The 24,371-nt window shown below is 45.4% G+C and overlaps 1 protein-coding gene across 1 annotated transcript; it reads left to right on the top strand.

Moving 5' to 3' along the window:
* Positions 1-8,550: 8,550 nt before the first annotated feature.
* Positions 8,551-11,890, top strand: ZIC1 (Zic family member 1). The gene is made up of 3 exons (XM_044432942.1): positions 8,551-9,541; positions 10,611-10,774; positions 11,693-11,890. The coding sequence occupies exons 1-3, from the start codon at positions 8,551-8,553 to the stop codon at positions 11,888-11,890; spliced, it is 1,353 nt and encodes a 450-aa protein (XP_044288877.1).
* Positions 11,891-24,371: the final 12,481 nt, after the last annotated feature.

Below are 24,371 nucleotides of genomic sequence, written 5' to 3' on the forward strand. Positions count from 1 at the left end.
GCACAGCAGTTGATCTTTTTGCCTGTTTGGGATTTCTTTCTTATTTCATACAAAGTGTCCGAAACAAATAGCAAAATACTGTCCACTTGCTTTGCTTTCCCATAAAGAAAGAAAGAAAACTTTGGAAGCCGTGGGCCAATCATTTGGTTTTACTAGCCATGTGTATATCTGTTAAACCCATCTCTTTGGCAGAGTTGGTTCGGCTGTGGCTACTAACAGAATCTGACCTTTCACTTTTAGTGTAAACCGCTGAATTCTTTGGGTGATTGAAATTTGACCTTTCACTTTTAGTGTAAACCGCTGAATTCTTTGGGTGATTGAAATCTGCAGAACTTTTTCTGAGGGCTGTCTTGCTAACGGGTCACTGAATTCAGTGCAGGGAAGTGCTGACCTTTTTGAAGAAGTTGTCCACTGCTTATGAAGAAGGAAATTTTTTGTGCAGAAGAAATTTCCATCCAACCTTACCCTTCCTTAAAATTGCCATCAAATGCAATTCTTCAAGATCCACTATAAAATTAGCTCTCACCTCAATGCTGTGAGATGGGGACTAAGTTAAAGAAGAAGAATCAGTCTGATCTGAAGCTTTGCTACACTGAAAGATCTACTTTCAAGATAATAAGCTGTGTTTATGGTTTCCAAATTACCTGGGGGATTAACTGAGTTCTTCATGGGCAAAAAAAACTTATTTTCTGAGCACCTATTATGAATTCTGGCAATTAGAGAACACTTTAGAGAAAGGAAGGAATGAGATGAAGTTACCAAAACCAGAAGCAGCCACCGAGAAAGGTATGAAGGTAATATGAAAATGAAATGTGGATTCACCCTTTTATCAGGAAAGGTATTGCTAAGGAGAATATTTCTCTTTTGTTAACCTTTCATTTTGCCTCCCTGTTCTTAATGACACATAACTTTATACTGAATTGGGCTGAGGCATGTGGAAAGATAAGATACCAAGGAATAGGTAGGGGGAGTTACCAATTGTGAAGGTAGAGTATCTTCAAGTCCTCTCCCTTCTACCAGGTTCAAACCTGGAGTACCTAAGGAGATCAACCCAATCAAATGCTTATTTCAAATGGAATACTTAATCCAGAGCTTCTAGATTAAGGTATCCCTGTCAGATAAGATGTCAATCAATGCCCTACTTAAGTCTTCACGTAGTGGAAGCTGGATAGCTACCACATTGTGGAAGGCTGGTATACCGGGTAACGAGGACATGTATCATGTAAAGCCCATCGCCAAGATCAAAGTCTTCTTCTTTAATAGGATCCAATACATGTCAAACCTCATTCCAATCAAATTGTCTGTAAATGAATGCAAGATGAATATGTCATAGAATAATGTGACAGTGCAATCACAGAAGGTCAGGGGTTGGTGTTTCAATGAGAGAGTCGTCAAATATTAATTCTAGAACCTCCAAATGAATAGGCATAGGGCAAGATTAAGCAGTTGCTGATGGGGCCTTGTGCGGCTGATTTCTGTTTATGTGAGCAAGTTACACACCAAGGGTGGGAATCTTATATTGTCTTTGGGCTTTTTCAAAAGTCATATTTTAACTTACTTGACTGTTCCAGGTTTCTGTAAGATCATTTTCTGTTCCTCATTACAAGTGGAACCTTGTGCCTTATTTTCTGATTTCATTCCTGTTTAGAAAAGAGGAGTGGCAGGTTAAAAAAAGTGTCTGGTTTATATGGGAGTGATAAATAATTTGAGAATGGTGTGAAATCTCCCCCCCCCCCCAGAAAAGCCTCGATTGTTTTGGAACTCTTTGTGTCTACAAAATATGGCAGAAATAAAGGAGGGTGGGGGAGAGGGGGGAGAGGAGAATGCTTACAATGAAACATTTCAAAAGTTTTTGCATATTTTACAGAGCAACCCTAGGGCTGATTTAGAGAAAGAGTTAGAAAGGAGATTTTCCCCAATTCTGCTTTGATCTGGCACATACCTCCTGGCAGAGCACTGAGAAAAGTTACCACTGATTTGGCTGCATTGTTTATAGACTTTTCAGAGCCAATATTAAATTTGGCCCCATTTGCAAGACTCCTGGAACTGGAGATGCTCTCTCATATTTAAATCACTACGGATGAAATGCTTTAAAGATGCCGCTTTTGCAATGCCTGTGTCTCCTTTCCAAAGGGTGCAACCTGATGGCCTGTCTGTGCCAGCCAGAGCAGCTCTCATTGCAAATATTGAGATGCAAAAGGTATTTTTACAAATAGCAACAAATGCAACCCATGACTTTTGCCGCTAGTAGTAATTGTGAACAGGAGTAATAATATGCAACAGCATCAATAGCTGCAAGAATATATTACTTCATGATTGAACATTGTTGTAGCAGGAGCTCTTTCTGCATATGGAATATGCATCTGAAAAGGGGGATTTATACCTTATGGCCTTATACAAGAACAATATATGTTTTTGAGGCCAATCAAGGTGCAGTTAAAAGCTAGAAATATTATAAATGAGAGTGAAATAGTAATAGCAGCAATAGCTCTCAAGAATGTTACGATGATGAGGAAAGACTTGATCTAAAACTTCTAAAGTTGACAGTATTCATCACGGATGCTATCAGTTATTTGGACTCAGAGTTATTTATTTGTTTATTAAATGTATAAACCATACTAATAGTCCTATATAAGACTCTCTGGGTGGTGAACAATTAAAACTGGCTTAGAAGAAAGTATACTGAGGGTGGGCAGAATGAAAGCTGGATTGACTCAAAAGCCAAGTGTTTAATCTGACCAAATTTCAAATCCAATTCAAGATTATAATTAGTATTGGAAGAATGATCAAATGTTGACTCAGAAAGAGGGGAGGGAAAGGAAAGTTTTTGGATGGTGAATTAAAAATGGCCAAATATGCCCTCGTCTCACTTACCTTCTCCTATTTTGGGTTTAAAACATAGGGAGAGGTCTTGGCATATGTGCATGCACGTGTGTTTACATTCAGAAAATTGTTTGTCTTCTCCTGCCTGTCATATGGTCTACCTCTGTATCCACAGTAAAAATAATGCAGCAAGGAAACAGTTGTCTGTAGCCCCATTCTTGATGTAGCCGGCCATTTTCATACATTTCTGGCAAATCTATTACAGACTCAGCTGACTCTCTGGAATTCCATGAAAAATGGGAGGGGGGCATCTGATGAGATGTTTCAGCTTCAGAAGGTCTGGCTGCAGTTATGGGATCTCCCATTAATCCACCTCTTCTAAATGTGATGTACTCTCTTGAAAGTATAAATACTACCTTTTAAAAAGCGCACAGACAATGGATACGGAGGAGTCCAGGTAGTCCCAGATCCCTATTGCTCTTGCAGCAGAGTGAAGGCAACACCAGATCCCATATTTCAAGAGCTCTACAAACAGTTTGTGGGGAGCCACCAGCTGCCGAGCCTTCCGATGCAAGTTCAGAAATCAGGTAGGGCTTGTCATCTGAAAGGAAAGGGTGAACCCAAAGTCTTCCCTCCCCCCTTGCAAAGGCTGCACACTCGAGGTATTGTGCTGGACACTGGGGGCCTGGCACATGTTCCCGGTCGCAGGTCAGAGGTCAACCTCCAGGGTGTTTCCAAAGCCGGCCACTTCAAGAGCTCAAGCCTTCAACACTTATCCAAACTGATTAACTACATGATCAACAGTAGCCAAAGAAATGAAGCGGGCTTCACCTCTCTCGCCACTGGAAGGAATGGGCAGACCCCGAGGGGGACTGGCTTGAAAGTGTGTGTGTGGGAGGGTAAGGGGGGTTGGAGGAATCCCCCTCTGTTCCCCTTTCAGACTTCGGAAAGCCAAAAGCCCGGTCGTTCTGCTCCTTCAGGCCCAGCTTTCATTCTCTCTCTCTCTCTCTATATATATATATATGTGTGTGTGTGTGTGCGCGCGTGTGCGTGTGTGGTTATAGTTAGTCAATAATTATAACAGATCAGCTGGGGACCCGGCCAGGGTGGCTGCTGCAGTTTTGGAAGGCTCATGCAGATTCGTAAAGCTCTTTGCCCGCGTCAAAGGAACAAGGAGTTAAAGGACAGTGTGTGCGCTGCTAGGGTGGAGCGGGGAGCTCCCGTTAGAGGTGGGATTGGAAGGTTCCATTGTGGAAAGCCACAAGGTCTTGACTGCTAAACCATTAGCCACAGCCGGGGTTAACTCCTTCTTAGCTGCGCGCGAAAGGGAGCGAGAGCGAGAGCGAGAGCGAGCGGGAGCCTGGGAGAAGCTGGTGCCAAGTTCCCAAAGGGCAAGACTTGGGCTGGCCAATCACAGCCGCTCGGTTTCCCCTGCTCGGGGTCTCCCTCGAGCCCAGCGCAGAGCTCGCCTATTCCCCTTGGAAGGGGGCCGTGGAGGTGGACCGCGCTGGTCGAGGCTGCCCCGGGAGGCAGCCCCGAGCGGTCTGTGCTTAGGATACGGCGTCTGTGCGTCTACCTGTTCAGCTGCTGTGTCCCGCGGCCACCACAGCCTTCCCTCCACAACCGCGCGCTCTCTCCGCTTGTCCTGTTGAAGTGGGATCCTTTGGCGATCAGAAGCAGGACGACAGTCCACAGCGGCAGCGCGTGAGACACCTGAATCACCAACGTCCTGCTCTTCCGGCCCGGAGGATCGCCAGGTCCGGGAAGGGAAGCTCTTACTGCAGTCCCCTAGCTACACACACGCGCGCACACGCAGAGTAGCCGGAGCGTGGGCAGCCTTACCTCGCTTCCTTGGGGGTGCCAAGTCTAAAAACAATGACACATCACTCCCCCTTTGTGTGCGTAAGTGTGTTCGCGCGGAGAGGATCGCTTCCGAGGTTCGCACCTGCCCACTCCGAGCCTTCTTGACGTGACCCGGTGTTCTCTCGCTTGGCCTGACTGTGGCCGAAGGGAAGGCGTGTTTCCCAGTTTCCCCCCACTCCCACCCTTGTTCCCCACTTCCGCCACTTACCCCACTCCACCTGTTGAAGCAGAAATGCCCTCATTTCTGCTTACCAGGCCAGAAGTGGCGATGATGATGATGATGATGATGATGATGATGATGATGATGACAATAAGGGTGAAAAACAGAGGGAGGGGAGAGCAGAGGGAGAGCAGCAGAATGGGTAGCGGTTGGATCAGACAAAACCGAAACACCTCTTTGGCGACTCCATCGAGGAGGTCATCCTTCCTTCCTCCTTCCCTCGCCTTCTGGGAACAGTTGGAAAATGTATGATGAAGCAGAAATGACCCGTCAGGATGATATTCTAATGGCGCGTATGTCACGCTGGTGCATGTGGCTTTGAACTGGAGCAGCTTGTCTTTTCCTGCGGAGAGCACGCCGCAAATCCCACTTGATAACTTCTGCAACCCACAACACTTGTGCACACAGTGTGCACACTCACAAATGGACTCTGTGCTTGAACATACTTCCCCCACCCTCCTTCCCCCAATAAAGAAAGAAATAAAGAAATAACCTTTGGACCATAACGTGCCATGACTGGGACGTCTTGAGACGGGGTAAGTGTCGCTCCGCATTTTAGAGAAGCGAATCCACTGCCTTTGGCCGCCTCCACGTATGTGCAGGTCTCTTTCTGAGAGAAAATGTTCCCGAGGTCCTCGCCCCTCATTCCGGAATTAGGCACACTAAGGCAAAAGCTCAGCATTTCACCTTTCCCATCAAGCACCCTCAGACATATTTCTTATCGAGAATTGTTGCTTCAAACCTGTTGCTTTAGGAGCCTGGAGATCTTTATTTTATATTGTATTTTTGCAAGCCTTCTTGCAGCCATGTAGCGCTGCTAATAGTAAAAAGACAGGATGTAGCCACGCTGATAGAACTGTTCTGAAGGCTTGTCTCTGTATCGGATTTGCTCGGAAATCTCGTATTCAGCATTCCATTGCACAGCAAAAGATAGCAAAAAAGTGTGTGCGCGCGTGTATGTACACACACACACACACACACACACACACAACTGATTTCTTGAGCAGCCTCCACCAACTTCCTTAAAATATGTTACTTCAAAATATGGAATATTTTAGCAGGCTCCAGGATCTGACGGGGATATTGATTCCTAACGCCTTTATATAGGCAATGGGGTGTCGGGGGGAAGAACTGAGATTTGGGGGAAAGCCGAAATGAAGTCGCATATACAGTGAACAAAAGCTGTCAATCCCAAAAGATTTTGTATTTTGGTTAACTTTTATTGCCCCCTCCCCTTGCTTCTCCCAATTCCTGGATACTAGAAAACAATTGGTCCACGCAAATGTACCATATTTTAAAAGTATATTCTCAGTAAATACAGCCTCTTAAGAATAAATGAATTCTGGGGATCACGGAGAGCAAGTACCCAAGTTGCTTTGCTTAATTGATTGAGTCACAAAGATTGTCTCTTTTAAAGCGCCGTACTTCTACATTTCGACAATCATTTTAATATATAGTCAATGGCTCTTTGTAGCGGGAACAAAGAAGAACTATCCACAGTTTTTCAATAGACTTGAGTTGGGGAAAGGCAGGTTAATCGAGGGGTTGCATCTAGAAAACAAGCAAGTGTTGTATGTTTGCACTGAATCCAAATGTCTGCATTTTCCTAACTAAATCAAAGGGAGTGTTATTTCTTTTTCTGCTCACTCATCTGAAGGTAAGTAAATTTTCTCTGGCGATCACAAGCTTGGTCAGCAACAAAGGCGCCGCCTGCTTTTTCCACCGTCCTGGTGTGGCAAGTTGAGGAATTTCAATAAATGTGACAAGGGTGACTGATTTGTGAACTAGAAAAGGGTTGAGCGTCAGAAAATTTATATTGCTCCCATCTAGCGAGGATTTCAAATACATTATAAAACCCCAGGATCCGAGAACTCCATGCAGTATAGAAGAGACAAAAGCAACTTTGGGAAAATTTACAGACTTTTTTTACCTGAATTAAAGAAATCGCGTATTAAAGAAAAAGAAAACAGGAAACAACGTGAGGGTTGAAGGAGAGACAACAACAGCACCACACACACAAAAAGCAGAAAGTTAAGCGCTCTGACCCACCTGCCTTTTGATGGGTTCTACATTTTTTTTTCAGAAAAACAAAAAGTGATGAAACGTTACAGTCGCTTTCCCACAGAAATCACGCCTGCAGCTTTAATGCAAGATCTAATGGAATCAGCATAAGAGTTTTGGCGATCCTCCAAGAGCAAACAAGGAGGAATCGCAAATTGGAAAGGAGCAAGTCACAAAAGGACTTCCTTGGTCAAGCCCCTTAAAAAGTTGTTCAGTGCTGTTCAAAGGTCTTGATCGCAGGGAGCCCATCACCAGCATCAAAAGAAAGCAGCAAAACACAGGGCAGGAATAGCATCTCTGTCTTTCCCAGTCTCCGCAAAAGAGCTATCGAAAAGAGGCCTCTGGAATATTTTCGAGCCGAAAAAGTACATATTTTATATGTTTATGTATATAAAAAGTTGTTACTCCTGGACCAGCCTGTTTGTCAAAAGCGATGTCAATGCGCTTCACAATACCTGGGATTGATGAGCGGCGCGGGCCAATCAGGAGCGGAGAGAGGCTTTGCGCGCCCTTAGTTGGAGAGGAAGGAGGGAGTCGCAGGCGAAAGTGGGAGCCGCCGGGCGCCAATGAGCGGCGACGTCGCCTGGCACGTCGCTCCGCCCCCTTCTCCCATTCATCAAGGGGGGGACGGTGTCGTCCTTTCAATTCATTTATCTGCAGGAATGATTGCCGCTATCAGTCTCGCGTTCACCGCCCGGCTGAGGAGGTGAAAGTTTCTCCCCAGGAAGATAAACCGCAAAAGACAATATTGTGCATGATTTGCGCCGTTTTTTTTTTTTTTTAAACAAAGCAGGGGGAAAAAAGGAGAGTGAAGGGGGAAAAACAGCCAAAGGAGGGGAAAAAGAGACGGAAGGGGGAAAAAGAGTGGAAGAGCTGGAAGAGAAGAGAAAATTGCTCGCTAGTTCGTTCCATTCCGCTAGCTTCTTAAAAGAAAGGAAGGAAGGAAGGAAGGAAGGACTGAAGGAAGTTTATTTTTTTGCTTTGATTTTCCCCGCGGCTGCGCCTGCTTCCTCCTCTCTCTTCAGTATTGTTATTCGTGAGCGGGGTCTTTTGAATTCTCTCCCTCCTCCCCGCCGCAGCCCCCCGAAAAGTGCAGTCCGAGAGGCAAGACAGGGGGGAGGTCGGGCTTTTTTGTGCGCGCGCCGATGTCTCTTTTATCCTTATTCTCCAATTTTTGCAGCTTCTAGCTTTCTTCCCCCGCTCCCCCCTCAACCCCCTTCGCCCACCCTCTCCTCCGGTGTGTGTGCGTGCGTGCGTGCGTGTGTGTGCGCGCGCGTGTGTGTGTGCGCGCGTGCGATTTTGGTGCGCGGATGCCGAAGGGGGAGTTCCTAATGTGGTCGCTTTAGTGGTGATCGTCGCGCGGACTTTTGCAAGAGAAGGCGAGAGGGAGGCTGCTTGCAGCGGCGGCGGCGGCGGCGGCGGCTCTTCCTCGTCGGTCTGTCGGCGGCGGCTGGCGCTGACCCCGCGCTCGGCGCTCGCTTCCCTTCCCCTCTGCCTCCCCGCTCCCGCCGCTCTTCTTTCCCGCCCGATCCGCCACTTTTGCCGGGCGGCGGCCGCCGCGGCTGCCAGCGACGCGCGAGAAGATGCTCCTGGATGCCGGACCGCAGTACCCCGCCATCGGAGTGACGACCTTCGGCTCCTCTCGCCACCACTCGGCGGGCGATGTGACGGAGCGCGAGGTGGGGCTGGGCATCAACCCGTTCGCCGACGCCGGCATGGGCGCCTTCAAGCTCAACCCCAGCAGCCACGAGCTGGCCTCGGCCGGCCAGACCGCCTTCACCTCGCAGGCCCCGGGCTACGCGGCCGCGGCGGCGCTGGGGCACCACCACCACCACCCGGGCCACGTCGGCTCCTACTCCAGCGCGGCCGCCTTCAACTCCACGCGGGACTTCCTCTTCCGCAACCGCGGCTTCGGCGAGGCGGCGGCGGCGGCCAGCGCGCAGCACAGCCTCTTCGCCTCGGCCGCGGGCAGCTTCGGCGCGCCGCACGGGCACGGCGAGGCGGCCGGCCACCTCCTCTTCCCGGGCCTCCACGAGCAGGCGGCCGGCCACGCGTCGCCCAACGTGGTCAACGGGCAGATGCGGCTGGGCTTCTCCGGAGACATGTACGGGCGCCCCGAGCAGTACGGGCAGGTGACGAGCCCGCGCTCCGAGCACTACGCCTCGCCCCAGCTGCACGGCTACGGCCACATGAACATGAACATGGCAGCCCACCACGGGGCGGGCGCCTTCTTCCGCTACATGCGGCAGCCCATCAAGCAGGAGCTCATCTGCAAGTGGATCGAGCCGGAGCAGCTGGCCAACCCCAAGAAGTCCTGCAACAAAACTTTCAGCACCATGCACGAGCTGGTGACTCACGTCACGGTGGAGCACGTCGGGGGGCCCGAGCAGTCCAACCACATCTGCTTCTGGGAAGAGTGTCCCAGGGAAGGGAAGCCTTTCAAGGCCAAATACAAACTGGTCAACCACATCCGCGTCCACACGGGCGAGAAGCCCTTCCCCTGCCCTTTCCCGGGATGCGGGAAAGTCTTTGCTCGGTCGGAGAATCTCAAAATCCACAAAAGGACGCACACAGGTAAGTCGACAGCCCGCGCGAGATCGAGGCGCCCTGCCCGCCGCGCCGCCTTCAGATAGTTCTTCCCAAAAGGAGGCAGCGCAAAGCAAAGTGAGGGCTGGCCGGGGGGGGGGGGGGGGAGAAGCCTCGCTGCTGCAGCTAGGCGTCAAAATGTATCTGAACACAGGACCTGATTCGGTTCAGTTTGGGGATTCACTGTCCCGCAAACGCAAACATTGTTGATTTCGAATTTTTTATGGAAATAAGGAAAGGGAAGGGGAATTAGAAAACATCCACGCGAAGATAATGGTGTAGAAAGAAGGGAGGTGGGGTAGGGAAGAGAGGAAGAAATGGCAGCAGTGTGAATTGTAAAATTTATTGGTTTTAATTAATTGTTGGTCGAGGGTACTAACTGCCTTACAGTGAGAAATCCTGCTAAATATATGGCTAGCTAAGCCTATTCCTTGCTATCAATTTTTCCCTTCTGTAAATATTTAATTATGTGGAACAATTGTAAGTAATCTGAGCCAAGCGGGTTTATCTATTATTACATGGTAATGTAGAAGTTGGGATCACTGAAATCTCCTGTAAATCATCAGCTCCCTGCTCTTATTTCTCTAGTGTTCTTTTCCTTTTGCTTCCTGCCTACTTTCTCTTTTAAATTATTGTTTGTTTATCTAAGAATCTGAAACAGACAGTATTATGATTTGAGAAGTTCACACTGGTGTAATGCCCTGGAAATTTAACAACTGTACAGTTGTAGAAGATTAAATGAATTATGCATGTTAAGCAGGGTAAAACCATGCAAGATTCGGCCCCAGAAGTGGCAAGGAACTTCGCCTGTCCTGGGCTGCAAATGTACGCTTGCCAGGCCTTCATATTCTAATTAAATGTAAGAGTTTGATGCTAAATCTAACGAGCACAAGAAAAAAGAAGGCAAGAAAGGTAGTGGAGAAATAACCAGATTGTTTCCCCCCCCCCCCCACATTTATATGTAGTAAAGTTGAAGCAGAAAGGTCTGGGGTGTTGCTCAATATACTAAAATATGGGTGCCAAATTTCTAATTGGGATGACTTTCTTTTTGCAATAGGAGAAAAACCTTTTAAGTGTGAATTCGAGGGTTGTGACAGGCGCTTCGCCAACAGCAGTGATCGCAAAAAGCACATGCACGTCCACACTTCAGACAAACCTTATCTTTGCAAAATGTGTGATAAGTCCTACACTCACCCGAGCTCGCTCCGAAAACACATGAAGGTAAATGGCAGGCTCAGCTTTTTCTGAGTGTCTCCTTTCATTGGAAGCTTCTTGGCCCGGCTGGCCTTCACATCTCCTGTTCCGCCATCGAGTTTGATAACACACCACTATTTACTTGGGAGTGGGGGGAGGGGAGAGGAGAAGAGAATGGGGGGAAAGAGGAGGGAGAGAGGCATACGTTTATTTCTGATAAACAGAAGTGACTCGCCGTTCCAGACAGGGGACTGGAGGACTGGCCAGTATGGTATTGCCACTCCAGAAAGGACTTGGGGAGGGAGAAACGCTTGCGTTGCTCAAAGGCCCTTTCTGGACGTCCGAGATTTCAGCTCTTTACGCTGCAAATTGTCTCACAATGGGACCCCAGTTTGGGCTACTCTGGGGCTACGCATTGCTTCAGGGGAAGAATTTAAAGAAAAGGCTCGATGGGGAGCCTGCGAGGACACAGGCAGGCATAGAAATTCTGCGTTCTTGTTCCAGCCTGCGCTGGCAGATCGCTCTTCTTTTGTGTATCCCCGGGTCGTATTTATCTTGTGTGGCAGTTCGCTGAAATTAGCCGAGAAGAGCCTATCTCGGCTGTTAGTTGAGCGCTCGATGTTTCTCTAAGAGACGCCACCGTCCTGATAAGCAAAGCGGTATTTCAAACTTCACGCCTCCTCTCTCTCCCTCGCCCCCCCTCCCCACCTGCCTTCCCTCCCTGGCGTTGGGAGTTCAGTCTCGGAGCTGAGCTCAGGCGTTTAGCAGTCGGGGCAACTAACTGGGAGGCAGCACTTCTGCGGATCAAACGCGTGTATTTACCAGTCTCTATCTAGCCAGGTGTGTGTGTGTGTGTCTGTCCACCCAGAGAGACACATATCTGTGTACACGCGGGCGCACGTACTTCAAGCACTGCCCTTTGTTATTCATTTCTCTGTTTTCTAGGTCCACGAATCCTCTTCCCAGGGGTCCCAGCCTTCTCCCGCTGCCAGTTCGGGCTATGAATCTTCAACCCCCCCAACAATTGTTTCTCCATCCACAGAAAACCAGACCACAAGCTCCTTATCCCCTTCATCTTCAGCAGTCCATCACACATCCAGCCACAGCACGCTCACGTCAAATTTTAACGAATGGTACGTTTAAACAAACAAACAAACAAACAAACAAACCGCAAATCCAACCTATTTAAAAGACTCCAAAAATAATGAACACTTTGAATCGACTTTTTTGGTGTGTGTTTTGTTAGGTTCTCCTTCTTTTTTTTAAATGCTGCCCATAGACCCAGGACTGAGTCAAATCAAGCATTCTCTCTCTTTCTCTCTCTCTTTCTGAATTTCTCTTGTTTTGTCATGTTTGGGGCAAAGCCTTGGAAAGCAGAGGGTTTTGTAGCATGCACGAGAAGAGCAGGGTTTCCGGGCCATCTCGCCAACGTGCAGGGCTTTTAAATGGAACCACTGGCTGGAGTTCTCAAACTGCATGTCTCTTTGGGCAGGGGCCTTGTTGTTTTCTGTAAATACAGAAAGACTAGCTTACAATGTACTGTTTGATTATGTAAATAGTTATACCACAAGTTGAATAAGGGGATATGTGGAATTGTGGTCTTTGCATATATGTGGGGGGTGGGGAATAGGGGAGGGGGTGGGGAACCGGGAGGAGGTTGAAGGGGGGAAGGAGGGAGGAGGTAGCAAATCAATTATTTGTACTGAATGGCAAGGATGTTCTAGTAAATGTGTACCAAAATGTGAATTACTTTGTATTATTACAGTCTAAACGTCGACCTAACAGAATATTATTGGTATTAATGTGCTTTTTATTTTGTATAAAGTGCAAACATTTCGTCCCAAAGTCCAGTCTAAGTAGTGCAGTAAAATGTTGTTACACGTCCTGTCAAGAAATTCGTATAGTGCAAGCCTGGATCTGCGTGTCAAACTGTTACATTTGTTTATGTAAAGTGATATTAAAAAAAAGAAAAAAAAAGCTATAAACTATAACCTGTCCATTGCTTTTGCAAATACAACCACATACTGTATATATTTCCTAATTTCCATATTTATCCGCATGTAAAGGTCCGGTTATACATGTTACAGATATTCAATATTTATGGCTAGAAAAATTGGTATGTACAATTTAGTTTACAGAACTGTTTGGTAACATTTCGTACATTATTAAAGATTCTGAAATCCCATCATCTGTGGTAGGAATCCTTATTGACTTAGCCTGCTACTGGAACTTAGCTAGTTTTTAGGACCTTAAACTCCAGTCTGGATAAGGGTCTTCCCCTCCCCCACTTCTTGTCTCCTCTGTTCTCCCATTATGTCATCACCAGAACAGTAATGTTGATATAAATGTGATAAATGCACATGTCCCTGCTGGCATTAGGGAAGTGTGTAATTGGTATTTATATCAACATCTATGAAACAAAAGTTTTTAGTTACAATGTAATTTAAATGACCACTGAAAACATAGAATAGCACCAATAATAATAATAACCATAATTATCAATAGATTGCGTATGGTTCATGCATGTTTACAGTGGAGAAAGAAGAAAGATGATAAGGCATGCCCTGTCAGAATATTGTAAAAGGGATGTACCATTTGCTACATATAGGAATTGTTGAAATAACTTATATGAGAAGATTTTACAACTGGAGAGGTTTTAGCTATAATTTATTTTAAATAATATGCTGTCACAAGTGGAGTCATATGCATTCCTTGCAGTGCCTTCTCTGCCCTTCCCCATTTCTAACCCCTAAAATGACACCACTACCTTATATTTCTTCAGACCTGGAGTTGAATTAATTCAATCACATTCTGTCTTAGATGTGTGATTTCCCCCCCATAATTTTGCCACTGTTAATAGTTCCTTACAACAATAACAACAGCAAAAATGAACCAACCCAGGAAGGGTGGGAGGGAGTTTATGTAGTTTGATTATCTCTTTTGTTTTCCCCCCATTTACTTAAGAAATTCGTTCCATTGGCTGGCGGTGATACAGTAAATTTGTAAATGAGAAGACAATATATATTTTTTAAAAATCTAAATTACTTGTGCTTAATGACTGTGGCAGAACGCCTTTTTCTCTAAATCAGATTGTCTTTCTTGCAGTTTAGTTTGATAGATTTGCAAGCTGTGGTGCTTCCGTTAACTTAGCGACGCTTGTAGGAACCGTAGGCTTTGTTCCTTGGTGTAGCTTGCATGATCGCCCCATTAAGCAGACAACATATCAACAGACAACACAGCTCATGAGCTTGGCTAAAGCTCTCTGGGTTTGGGATATTATGTCACTGAGTGAATTGCACCTGCTAACCTTTTCATAGGCCAGGATGGCATTGTAACAAATTATTTAAAACTATATATGTGGATAGATGGCTAGATACTCAGAAGTTCAGTGACTCAGCCCTAACACCAAGAGCAAGGAGGATCTGGAGATGGAAAAAGGTCTGTGCTTTGGATTCATCAACATGCCTCAATTGTTAAAGCATTTCGCTATTAATGCACTGGAATATTAATGTACTGGAATATAATCATTATTTGCAGAATTTTTGTGATCAGTCCTGAGTGAGGGAGAGACTGTGTTTTAATCTTATCTTGGGTGTTTCAGTTTAGTCTAGGTAGGCCTGACTTGATTTATAGCAGTGTGGAACTGCAGTGAGATTATTGGTATTTTTATATAGACTTCTTCAGTTGCAAAGAAGTGGTAAAATGTGATAGAGCTGGTTTTATTTTATTTTATTTTATAAAAGAACTTCACTTTCTGGAAAATGTTATTCTGATGAGAAATTCATTTCTTGGCTCCTTTGGTGGAAAGAGCGCCCCCTTGCAGGGCCTAGAGATACTGAAAGAAGTTCGAGAGAACCGTAGAAGCAAAGTACAACTGGGAGCATCTACAGCTGAAAGACACATTGGCTACTCATGAAACCCTCGAGAAATATAATAAGCTGACAAAGTTGAATTGTCTCCAGATCGTAAGCCTTGGCTGAAATGTAGCAGTCTCCGCAAATTTGTATTCAAGCTCAAATGTAAATAGGATGTACATAGAGAAAAATAGGAGCTAGGTTATGTATTTCCCTTACTCCCCCACCCAGCATAATTCAAAGAAACATCAGTTCAGTGTATGACATCTGGCTGTATCTTAAAGGATACACATTATAGCCGTGGGGATTTGAGTTTTTAAAGTCTCCAGTAGTGATTTACTAGGTAAACACTGCTTTGTCTGAAGAACTTACTTGGATACTGAACATTGCGCAAGTAGGTTTTGAACATCTTTAACACTAAGTTCTACTTATGTGAAAAGTTATGCTATTATTTTTTAAGACCATGCCTAATACCACATTTGTCAACACAGTTTGCCATGCATATCCAACTACGGAATTCAAGGACCTGTGCTATTTTTAAAGGCTAATTTCTTATATTGCAGTCTCTTTGTCTAGATTTGAACAGGTTTTTATACTTGTGTGTGTGTGTGGAGGGGGGGGTAGAGGGAGGTATTGTGGTTTCTTGTAAGAATGCTTAATTAACCCTAACGCTGCCTTGATTGAAGAAATCAATACCTGGCGAAGACCATTATATTTAAAAAGACTTGACAAGGATGCTATTAAAGAGAGGGGTTGCATTAAATGGCCTTTTAAACTTATGTGCAGTCTATCATTGCATGGTTACTTTTAATGTCTTCTCGAGATGTATTTTCCCTACTTTTCTTCATGGGCTATTAGGTTTGGAAAGATGTGAATGCTGGTTGAGAAATATGAATTGTTAGAGCCTATTTAGCAGAAACCTCAGACAGACAATGCAGAAGCTCACACGTGGGCGTGCAGGGCGTGCGTTTGGATTGCTGGGGCCGAAGCTCAGATGGTTTTGCTGCTGCCTTATTCTCATACTCTCCATCACTTTACAAAGGATTAAAAAAAATCTTCAGGCCAATATGGAGCCTTTGAAGACCACCCCAAATATTGTTCAAAGTCTGTGGATGACCATGTTTCCATGGATTTTACACAGATTCACAGAGAACGGATAGACTTCTTTGACTGCACACTTACATGGGAGTAACAGCCATTGAACTTAGTGGAACTTACTTATGAGTAACTGGGCACAGGACTGGACTGTTGAAAGATTTTTTTTAATAATAGAAGTCAGGAGCAGTTTATATCTTCATACTCTCACGAAGACAACAAATTGTGTTTGCTACAATGCTATTATTCAACCTCTGTACTTAGTAGTGGGTTATGACTTGTGACACCAGTAATACGAGCAAGTAACATCACTGAAATCAATCTGGTGTACTTCTTGGTAAACACAGGTAAGATTTGTCTGAAAATCAGCCTTCTGGAATTAGTTATATTTGAAATAAATGATACAGGATGACTAACATGACCTAGAATTTTAGAAGTTTCAGATGTTGCATTCTCATCAAGAACAGTCAAACACCTGCATGTGTTACAATAATATTTTTTACAAACAAAAAACAAACAAAACTTTTCTCTGTTAAAAAGAAAACAAAAAACAAGAAAGTGTATATCCCAATCCTAAATAATGTGTAATATTGATTTCCCACTGTCATTCCATTGGAATTATCTGAAAATGAAATTCCATTTTGAATTATTGATTTTCAGAAAAATCTTACTGAAATTTCCATTGATTTTGTCACTAAATTTAACACAACTTATATCCATGGAACTATTTAGGACTGGAGTATATGAAACGCTTGAAGAAGGAACAAATAGTAAGGTACTCTGGCCTACAATGTGAGGGCTGAAAGTGAAGAGGGATATGGAAAAATAAAAATAAAATAAAATAAAATAAAATAAAAGCAGTATATAAACACTAATTTTATAAAGTCAAATTGTGTCTCCCATCCAAAATAAAGCCTTATCCTAAAATCTAGATTGGATTTCTGGCAGTGGAACGTTGTTGTTGTAATTTGCAGAAAGGAAGATACAGTTGTATTTTAATGAATCCAGTAACAGAAAACTAGAGACCTTCCTTAATCATTTCTACTTCGTGTGTGCGTGCGCACGCACACATGTTTGCAAACCATTCACTTGTATACGGCAATACTACTGTACTTCTTCATGTGTACGTGTGTATTTCTTCCTGTGTACGTAGGCCTTCTTTAATAGCCCTCACCTGAGCAAATGCAGTAAGAATGCAAGATCCTGAGCCATTTACTAGTCAGGAAGAGTTAAGACGGCTACAAAAAGAGGACACTTTAGCATTTTCCAGACAGTAGCAAGATAAAACTACAAAGCCATTGAGCACACTGACAGTTATAGTAGCTCATACAAGTGCCTCTGACAACCATTTGTGAATGGAATGGAAATTGTGTGGGGTTTTTTATTTATTATTTTACGTAGGCAGAGGCCAACGTTTTCCTCACTCAGAAATTGTGACAAGCTACTTTATGCATTTGTGTGATTCTTTACATTGATTTCCAGTACTACCTTGTGTTTATGCTGCTCCAGTTATACGTAAAATGACTCTATTTGGGCTTAAAATACACCCAATACCTATCTGTACCTAATAGATGCATGATGTGAGTTAACTGTAAATATATTGTCTATATTACATACGTATGCTAATTCTTGTTGGATTCACAACATTTTTCAAAGCCTTTTTATTTGGTTTTCATTTTGATAATTTGTGCTTTCCCATAGCACCCAGTCTCTCTCTCTCTCATGTCTCTGCTCCCTCTTCCTCCCCTTTTGCTCTCCGTTCCACTTGCTAGCTCATTCTTTTCAGTCTTACTCCCTATTCAGTCTTACTCCCTACTTGCCATGTACTCCCTAGAGTTAAGCTTATTGTTAATTGAATAGCATATATGCATGTATAGAATCCAAAAGATACTCAAATAATAAAATAAATTATAAAAAATGATATCTATTAATTGCATATGAGAAATAATATGTAGGTATGTGTACACCTATGCACGCATATGTGCATATGTCCGCATGCAGGTGTCTCTACATATAAATAGAAATATGTGCAGGTTTACACATGTAGCTGCACACAAGTTTTTAAAGTCTGTTCTAACCTTATATGTGATTGAGGCCATGATCTTATGCAACTTTAGGTAGAAAAAGGCCTACATTTCCCAGCATGCCCCAGCAAGCATAGTTGCTGGAACATGCTGGGAATTACAGGCCTTCTATGGCCTAAATTTCTATAGGATCATGCCCTGAATCAATCTTAAACACTCCTTTTTCCTCCTGGGTTCTGTAAGTCAGGTCTGCTTCATCCTTGATTAACAAGAAACACGATCATGCGAAACCAGAGGGCTATTTTTACCATGCAGCTGGAAGCTGTCATCAATTGGTAACATTTATTTCAGCTTTAGAATGATAGTATAAAATAGCATGAAGTTTCCCGATGACACCCCCATTGGAGACAGATTTTTTGAAGAATAATAAATCAGCTTAACTACTATTCATACAGAATCCCCTATGATAATGTTAAAATCATAATTGTATACATGAATTAACATCTTGGCTGAGTCACTGTGTATGTTTCTATGTACAGACACACCCGTGTGTGACAGAGTCAGGATTCACACTTTGAAACAGTGTGTGTGTGTGTGTGTGTGTGTGTGCGCGCACACACACACACACACACACACGCACGCTTCTAAAATACATAGAAAGGATACGATTGGTCCAGCAAAATTGCATGCTTTCCAGCCACATTTATTTCAATGGGAGCGTTATGCAAGTGTTCACCTCATCTTTATTACAATCACTTAAATGTGCTTAGCGTTGCCACGTGTATTACATAATTGTTTCAATGTATATGAAGCAACGCAGGAATACACAAAATGCACATGCACACATACACACCTGTGAAGGCTTATCTTTATGGATGTCTTTTTCCCTTCCATTTTCTGGCAAAACCGTATAACAATTTTTATTACATGCCACTAAGTTCGGTTCAATCCCTCTCTGCCACGTGTGCTCTTGTGTGTTTGTGTGGGAGAGACAGAAAGAGATCTTACGCTATAACATTTAAAGACAGAGGAAGAAAAAAACAAGCAATAATATATTTTGTAAAAATCGTATTAAAACACAAGCAGCCTCTTTCGATACGGTCTCATTCACAAAAAATGAATCTGGGAATCTGGAGAAGGGTGAGGTGCGCCGCTTGGCTGTTTGCTGGGGAGAGCCGTCCGTGGGAGACAGCCCTGCGTTGTGCACAACTTCCCCGGGCGGGCCGGCTGCCTCGGGGCTGCCAGGGGCTCCTGCAGGAGTTTTCCAGCGCCGCGCACGGAACGGGCTGCTCTCCTACGTGCACACACAGCGCTCGGCAGGCGAGGTCGACTCGCCGCGCATGCGCTTTCCCCACGCTGGGGGCACAACTTCCACGTGCTGTTGAATATTTATAACTCTCAGCACTTCCTAAACTGTCTAGAGAAGGTAACCACACAGAGCCTAAATCATCGGGAAACCGCTGGCGTGGCTCCCAAAATAGTTTGGTAGGGGAATATGCACTGTTTGTTTTCAGACCTCGGCGGTGTAAATAAGACCAGGTATGGAAGGTTTATAAACCTGGACGGAAGGAAGCCATCTAGGGAGATACAATCTATTTTTTAAAAAAGGTGGGGGAGGCTCCGTAGGGCGACGGCATCTACCCGCCTCCTCGAGAAGTTTTTTCCCCCGAGGACAACCAAACCGACGGGCTCTCCTCTCCCCCCACGGCGGGGCCAGAAAGACTCGGCGTGGCTTCCCAGGACGCAGGGACCTCCGTGGCCCGTCCCTCCCTCCCTCCCTCCCTCCCTCTTCCCATCGCTGTCCCCACAGCCTCGCCCCCACAGTCACATCGCTTTTGCTGCCGATAAGCTTATCGCAGTCCTTTCCCCCCAGGCTTACGAGTACCCAGCCAGGCCCCAAATAACTCTGTCCTTAGGCCTCGATGGGAGACCGGGTCCTGTCTCCGAGCCTTGTCGCCGCAGCTGCAGAGCAAGGCTCGCTCGGGTCAGTCTGGCTGCCAGCGGTCCCCGGTGAGCCCTGCCTGCCAAGCGCCGGCGCTCGGGACTGCCTCAGCCCGCCTCCTGTGCCGGGGCTCCTCGTCGGACCCACCGTCTTAGTAATTTTATCCAGGATGCCTGCTTCGCCCGGTTGCTTTTTAGAGCATTTCGTGGCGATCGCCCAGGCAAGGGGAGAAGGGAAGGCGTCCTGGAGCCGCAACTGGGGTTGTTCGGGCTCTTTCCTCCGGACCACGTCCTCGTAGCCGAAATTACGTCTCAACACCACGACATCATTTATTCCCAAATCACCGCCTTGCCCTCTGGATCAAAATATAAAGAGCAGGAACTCTGACTGAGTCGCCGAACCTCGAGGGACGAGCTCAAGGAATCTGTGAATGTGCACACCACAATCTCACAACTACGTGGAGGCTTAAAAAAAACCACACAATAATAATTTTTTAAAAAATGAACATGAGCGTTCCTAGTGGGTTAATAATGCTAAAAGCGGGTCGCTCTTTCTCTCTCTCTTGCTCGCTCGCTCCTCATATATATGTATGGGAGAGGGAGAGGGAGAATCTATGCTAGCCCTTTGTTATGAGCAGGAAATCACACACCAAGTTAACAGCAGTGGACTGTTTCCACTCTGTTTAGCCAGCCTCACAACTCGGTCAAAGCTCTTGGATTTCAGCCTACAGTATCCCACTAAAGTCAGGCAGAGGGCATCGGTTTTAGTTAATTCTTAGCAGCACTTATGCTTCTCTCAGTAGAAGGGGCTAAATGGGTGTAAACCAGGAAATATCATACACAGTGCAATGGAACATCACTCTGAACTGCTCTCCCCAATTTCAAAATTTATTCATTATTTAATTATCCTTTTAAAAAAAGAATATTTTACTTAAAAAAAGATAATTCTCTGTTGACCCTTTCCCAAACAGGCTCCAGAAAGGTCTCCATCTGTCTCAAACTAGTGTTTAATTTTCAGTGCTAGTGGATGGGCCATGGTAGGTGGAGCAGAGGCTGTTTAATCACACTCAGCCACATTTCATTTGTGGCCACGCTCCTCCTCACACAGCAACTAATCTGCTATTATCTAGTTTCTTTTACTCCTCAAAACCCAAAATAAATATTCTTCTGATAACTGGCGTTTGAGTTCAGACCTCATAGATACCCATGCAGCATTATACGTGCAAATAAATAAAATTTAGTCTGTAAAGAGTAAGATTAATTCTCCGATCTTCACCCAGAGATCATTTCCTCAGGGAACACACACACTTAATCCCAGGTTAGAATTCAAATCTGCAAGTGCGTGTGTTTGGATGTGTACACAAAATACCTCAAAGCAAGTGCATTGCAGCCCTACAACCTAATGGTCAAACAGGGTATTTTTAGCTCGGATGACGAAGGGATGTTGGTGACTTTCAAAAAGAGGATTGATGCACGGCCTGCGCGCACGCGCACGCACACCTGAATCACGTGACTGGTCAGTCCCTGTGTAGACAGATGGGTTCATTTTCGTTGAAAAGGTGGGTGGACAAACGTCCGGCCACACAAACTGTTGATCATCTTTTCCATTCTTGTTGAAGATCACTGCATGTTTCAAATATTGTTGCAAATGGACTCTTTGTGCATCCTAAATTAAGCAATGCCCCATCTTCTTGTACAGCGAAGCTGCTGAGTTCCTTTTCTTATGAAGAAAATATTAAAAAGCTAACTAGGGCAATAGGCACACCCATACACATATATGTCCTTTATTGCTTAGATTTTCTTTCCCCCTTTTAAATGTGCAATTTTTAAATATCCCCCCCATCTTTCATTCTCCTTCCCAGTAATACCCCCAACCCCCCCCCCCAGACCCTCAACACCACCCTGGAGCTTCGTCTGAAAGCTGTTTTGTTTACAAAATAATATGTATTGTCAGGGGATAGTTCGCCCTCGCCTCACGCCCCGGTCTCTTACCTCCGGAGCGTTAACCCTTCTCTCTAGCTGAAGAGAATGTGGAACTGAGATTTGGCCCCGAGTTTGCTCTCCCCATCGCTTCCCCTCTCCCTTTCTGTGTGCTGAGCTCTGGCACGGTCTTGCTCTCTTAACTCCCAGCGCTTTGTTTCGGAGGTGACGGCCAGAAAGAGCAAGAGAGCGCTGTGCGCTCGCTTCCCCCGGCTTCCCTTCAAAACAAGCAAAAGCAAAAGCAAAAGAAAAGCCCCCGAACAAGAAGGAAAACCGCACGCACGCACACGCACGCACACGCACGCACGCACACGCGCCTCGTCCAACTTTCCCTGCAGTTAGTCACTTCTCGACCCGGCTGGCAGCATTTGCCGAAAATCGACCCTCCAGCCTGGGTAAGTGATGCGCCGCTGCCTTGCAAAATGGCACGGCTCGGATGACTTGCGCGCGCGTGTGTGTGTGCGCGCGCGCGCGTGCGAGCGAGCGAGCGAGCCTCGCAGAAGTGTGTGCGTGCGTGCGTGCGTGTGTGTTGTTCTCCAGCACGGTTGCCCAGCCCAAGCAGTTTCACATCAAGCAGCCCCGAGTTAAACTATTGTGGCGTCCGAAAGGTCCACAGGAACCGGGGCACAAGCATCGAAACTGTCCGGCAACTTTTTCTGGCTGCCGCCGCTTCTCTTGTCTTGATATTTACAATTTGCCCCAGACTGTATTTAGCTTGGCGGAGGGTGAAGGATCTCGGATGGCTCGGTTGGCAGATGGGGGTGATTTTTATTATTAGGTTTTTTGTACTACCTTCCTCCTCTCTTCCCCACCCCACTTTTAAAAAATCCGTCCTTGCGCACACTACTATAGTAACTGTAGTGTTGGAGACACGCAGTCTTATTTAAATAACTTTGCACGTAGTGTTTTTCAATGCATTGCCAATATAGGGTTGTTACATATGGCTCCTTAATCCACCGTTATATGGCACTGTAACTCTGACTAACTGAAACTCACAGGTACTTCAGATTAGGGCTCATGTGAGCCCTTCTTTGCCCTCCATTTTTTTTATAAAGGGGAGGAAAGTGCGTAAACCCGCTTTGTGGAGTTGACCTTTCGTTGACACGGCTTGGTAGAAGACAGTTTGCAAATGAGGGTTGGATAAATTAGATACTAAAGTTAGCTGAGTTGAGGTGGAAGCCTGCGGTAAGTCCGCTGAAAAAGAGCGAGAGTATAAAAGTGAGCCCTCAAGGTCTGAAAGTTTAGCAAAGTTCACGGGAGCTGGAGCAGCTTCTCCACAGACCCTGGGAATCGCAGTGGGAAAAAGACGATTCCTTCGGGTTAAAACACAAGGCAGCCGCGGCACCTTCAAGTTCATGGCACTTTCCGCTTCTCGCAAGCGCTGGCGTTGTTCTCACTTTGCTCGACTAGGTATGATAACAATAGCGTGGCACAGTAATTTCCGTTCTTAGAAAACCCGGCACCAAGCAAGCGTGAATCAGCGTGCTAAACAGTCGTGCTAACAAGTGGTGTTACTTTCTTAACGCTGGAAGTGTTCGCCTCTCGCATTTCTCTAAACCGCGTTCTTGTTTTTTTTGCATGTTTCGGGTTTTGAAGGGACATGAATAAACAGTTACTCAGGAACTGAAGTGGATCTTTACAAAGGAAAAAATGAGCCTTGCTTTCAAGCAAAAGCTAAGCCACCCAACCAACTAGTCAGTCAACAGCACAAGCCATGGCTCCTGCCTCCTTCGTGTATTTCTGCATTATTAAACTTTACTGGCATAGATTAGAATATTCTCGGATCTTAATGTAGGTCCTAGTACGCACGTCTGTTTTACAGGACTGGTGTTATATGAAAATCAAGCTGTTTGATTTGATACAGTAATATGAGACTTCCCACTGTCTGAAGGGCGAAGGCTGGGCGCGATGGCGGAACATGTCAATATAACTGCAGAGCTCAGGCCCCCCTCTTTCCTTTGCATACCTGCCCCCTGCTCTGTTAACGTGTCTAAGGTTCCTTAAGGCAGTCGTGGTGGGCACTGGCAGCATTTGCGATGGGCTGGTTAGCCTGCCTCAGTTGCTTTCAATGGGAATATTCTCTGCCCCTTCTCCCCAGTCAACAGTATGTTGGAGAAAGTATCGATCTAATGGTTTTCCTGTCTTGCCTACCTAGTACACGTCCACCTGGTACCCAGAACGGCAGGTTCAAAGGCGCGCGTGTGTGTGTGTGGGGGGGAGAAGTCCATGTTTCCAACCATTTTATCCAGCTGAAGTTTCCCTCCCAGACACACCTCTCTGAAACTCACTTCTCAGAATTTTTTCCAAAGATGTTAGATCAGACGTACAGTTCGTTGGAATTAGAAATAAAAGACGTGTCTAGGTAGGAAGAGAAGGGGCCGTCTTGTATTTCCTTGAACAGCAAATTGTCTATCGATAGCCCAGTTATGGGATGGCTTGAGCAGAGCGATCTGGACAATCTGAATTATGTGCTGGATTCTGCTTCAGCCAAAACGTGTTGCGAGTCGGAAAGAGGTTCCAACTGTACAGCTATTTCTGAATGTTATTTCCCAAGGAGATTCCATTCTTTCATACACTTTTGCGAGACACTGTCTCCTATCAGCCAGGAGTGTTGAGGACTAGAGGCTTCCGTGCAGAGAATGGCACGATCCAGGATTAACTTTTGGAAAGTGTGAAGTTAGGCACATGACAGAGAAGCGGGACGCCACTCACACTCCTCTGAAAGACAAG

This window comes from Varanus komodoensis, unplaced genomic scaffold (genome assembly GCF_004798865.1).
Source record: "Varanus komodoensis strain SLA01 unplaced genomic scaffold, ASM479886v1 scaffold25, whole genome shotgun sequence".
NCBI classification, from domain to species: Eukaryota; Metazoa; Chordata; class Lepidosauria; order Squamata; family Varanidae; genus Varanus; species Varanus komodoensis.

What these genes read in the sequence shown, in the direction of transcription:
- ZIC1 (XM_044432942.1), top strand. Translation starts at nt 8,551, where the DNA reads ATGCTCCTGGATGCCGGACCGCAGTACCCCGCCATCGGAGTGACGACC. An exon ending in CCACAAAAGGACGCACACAG is followed by an intron (nt 9,542 to 10,610) that starts GTAAGTCGACAG and finishes TTTTTGCAATAG; the next exon opens with GAGAAAAACCTTTTAAGTGT. An exon ending in CGCTCCGAAAACACATGAAG is followed by an intron (nt 10,775 to 11,692) that starts GTAAATGGCAGG and finishes TCTGTTTTCTAG; the next exon opens with GTCCACGAATCCTCTTCCCA.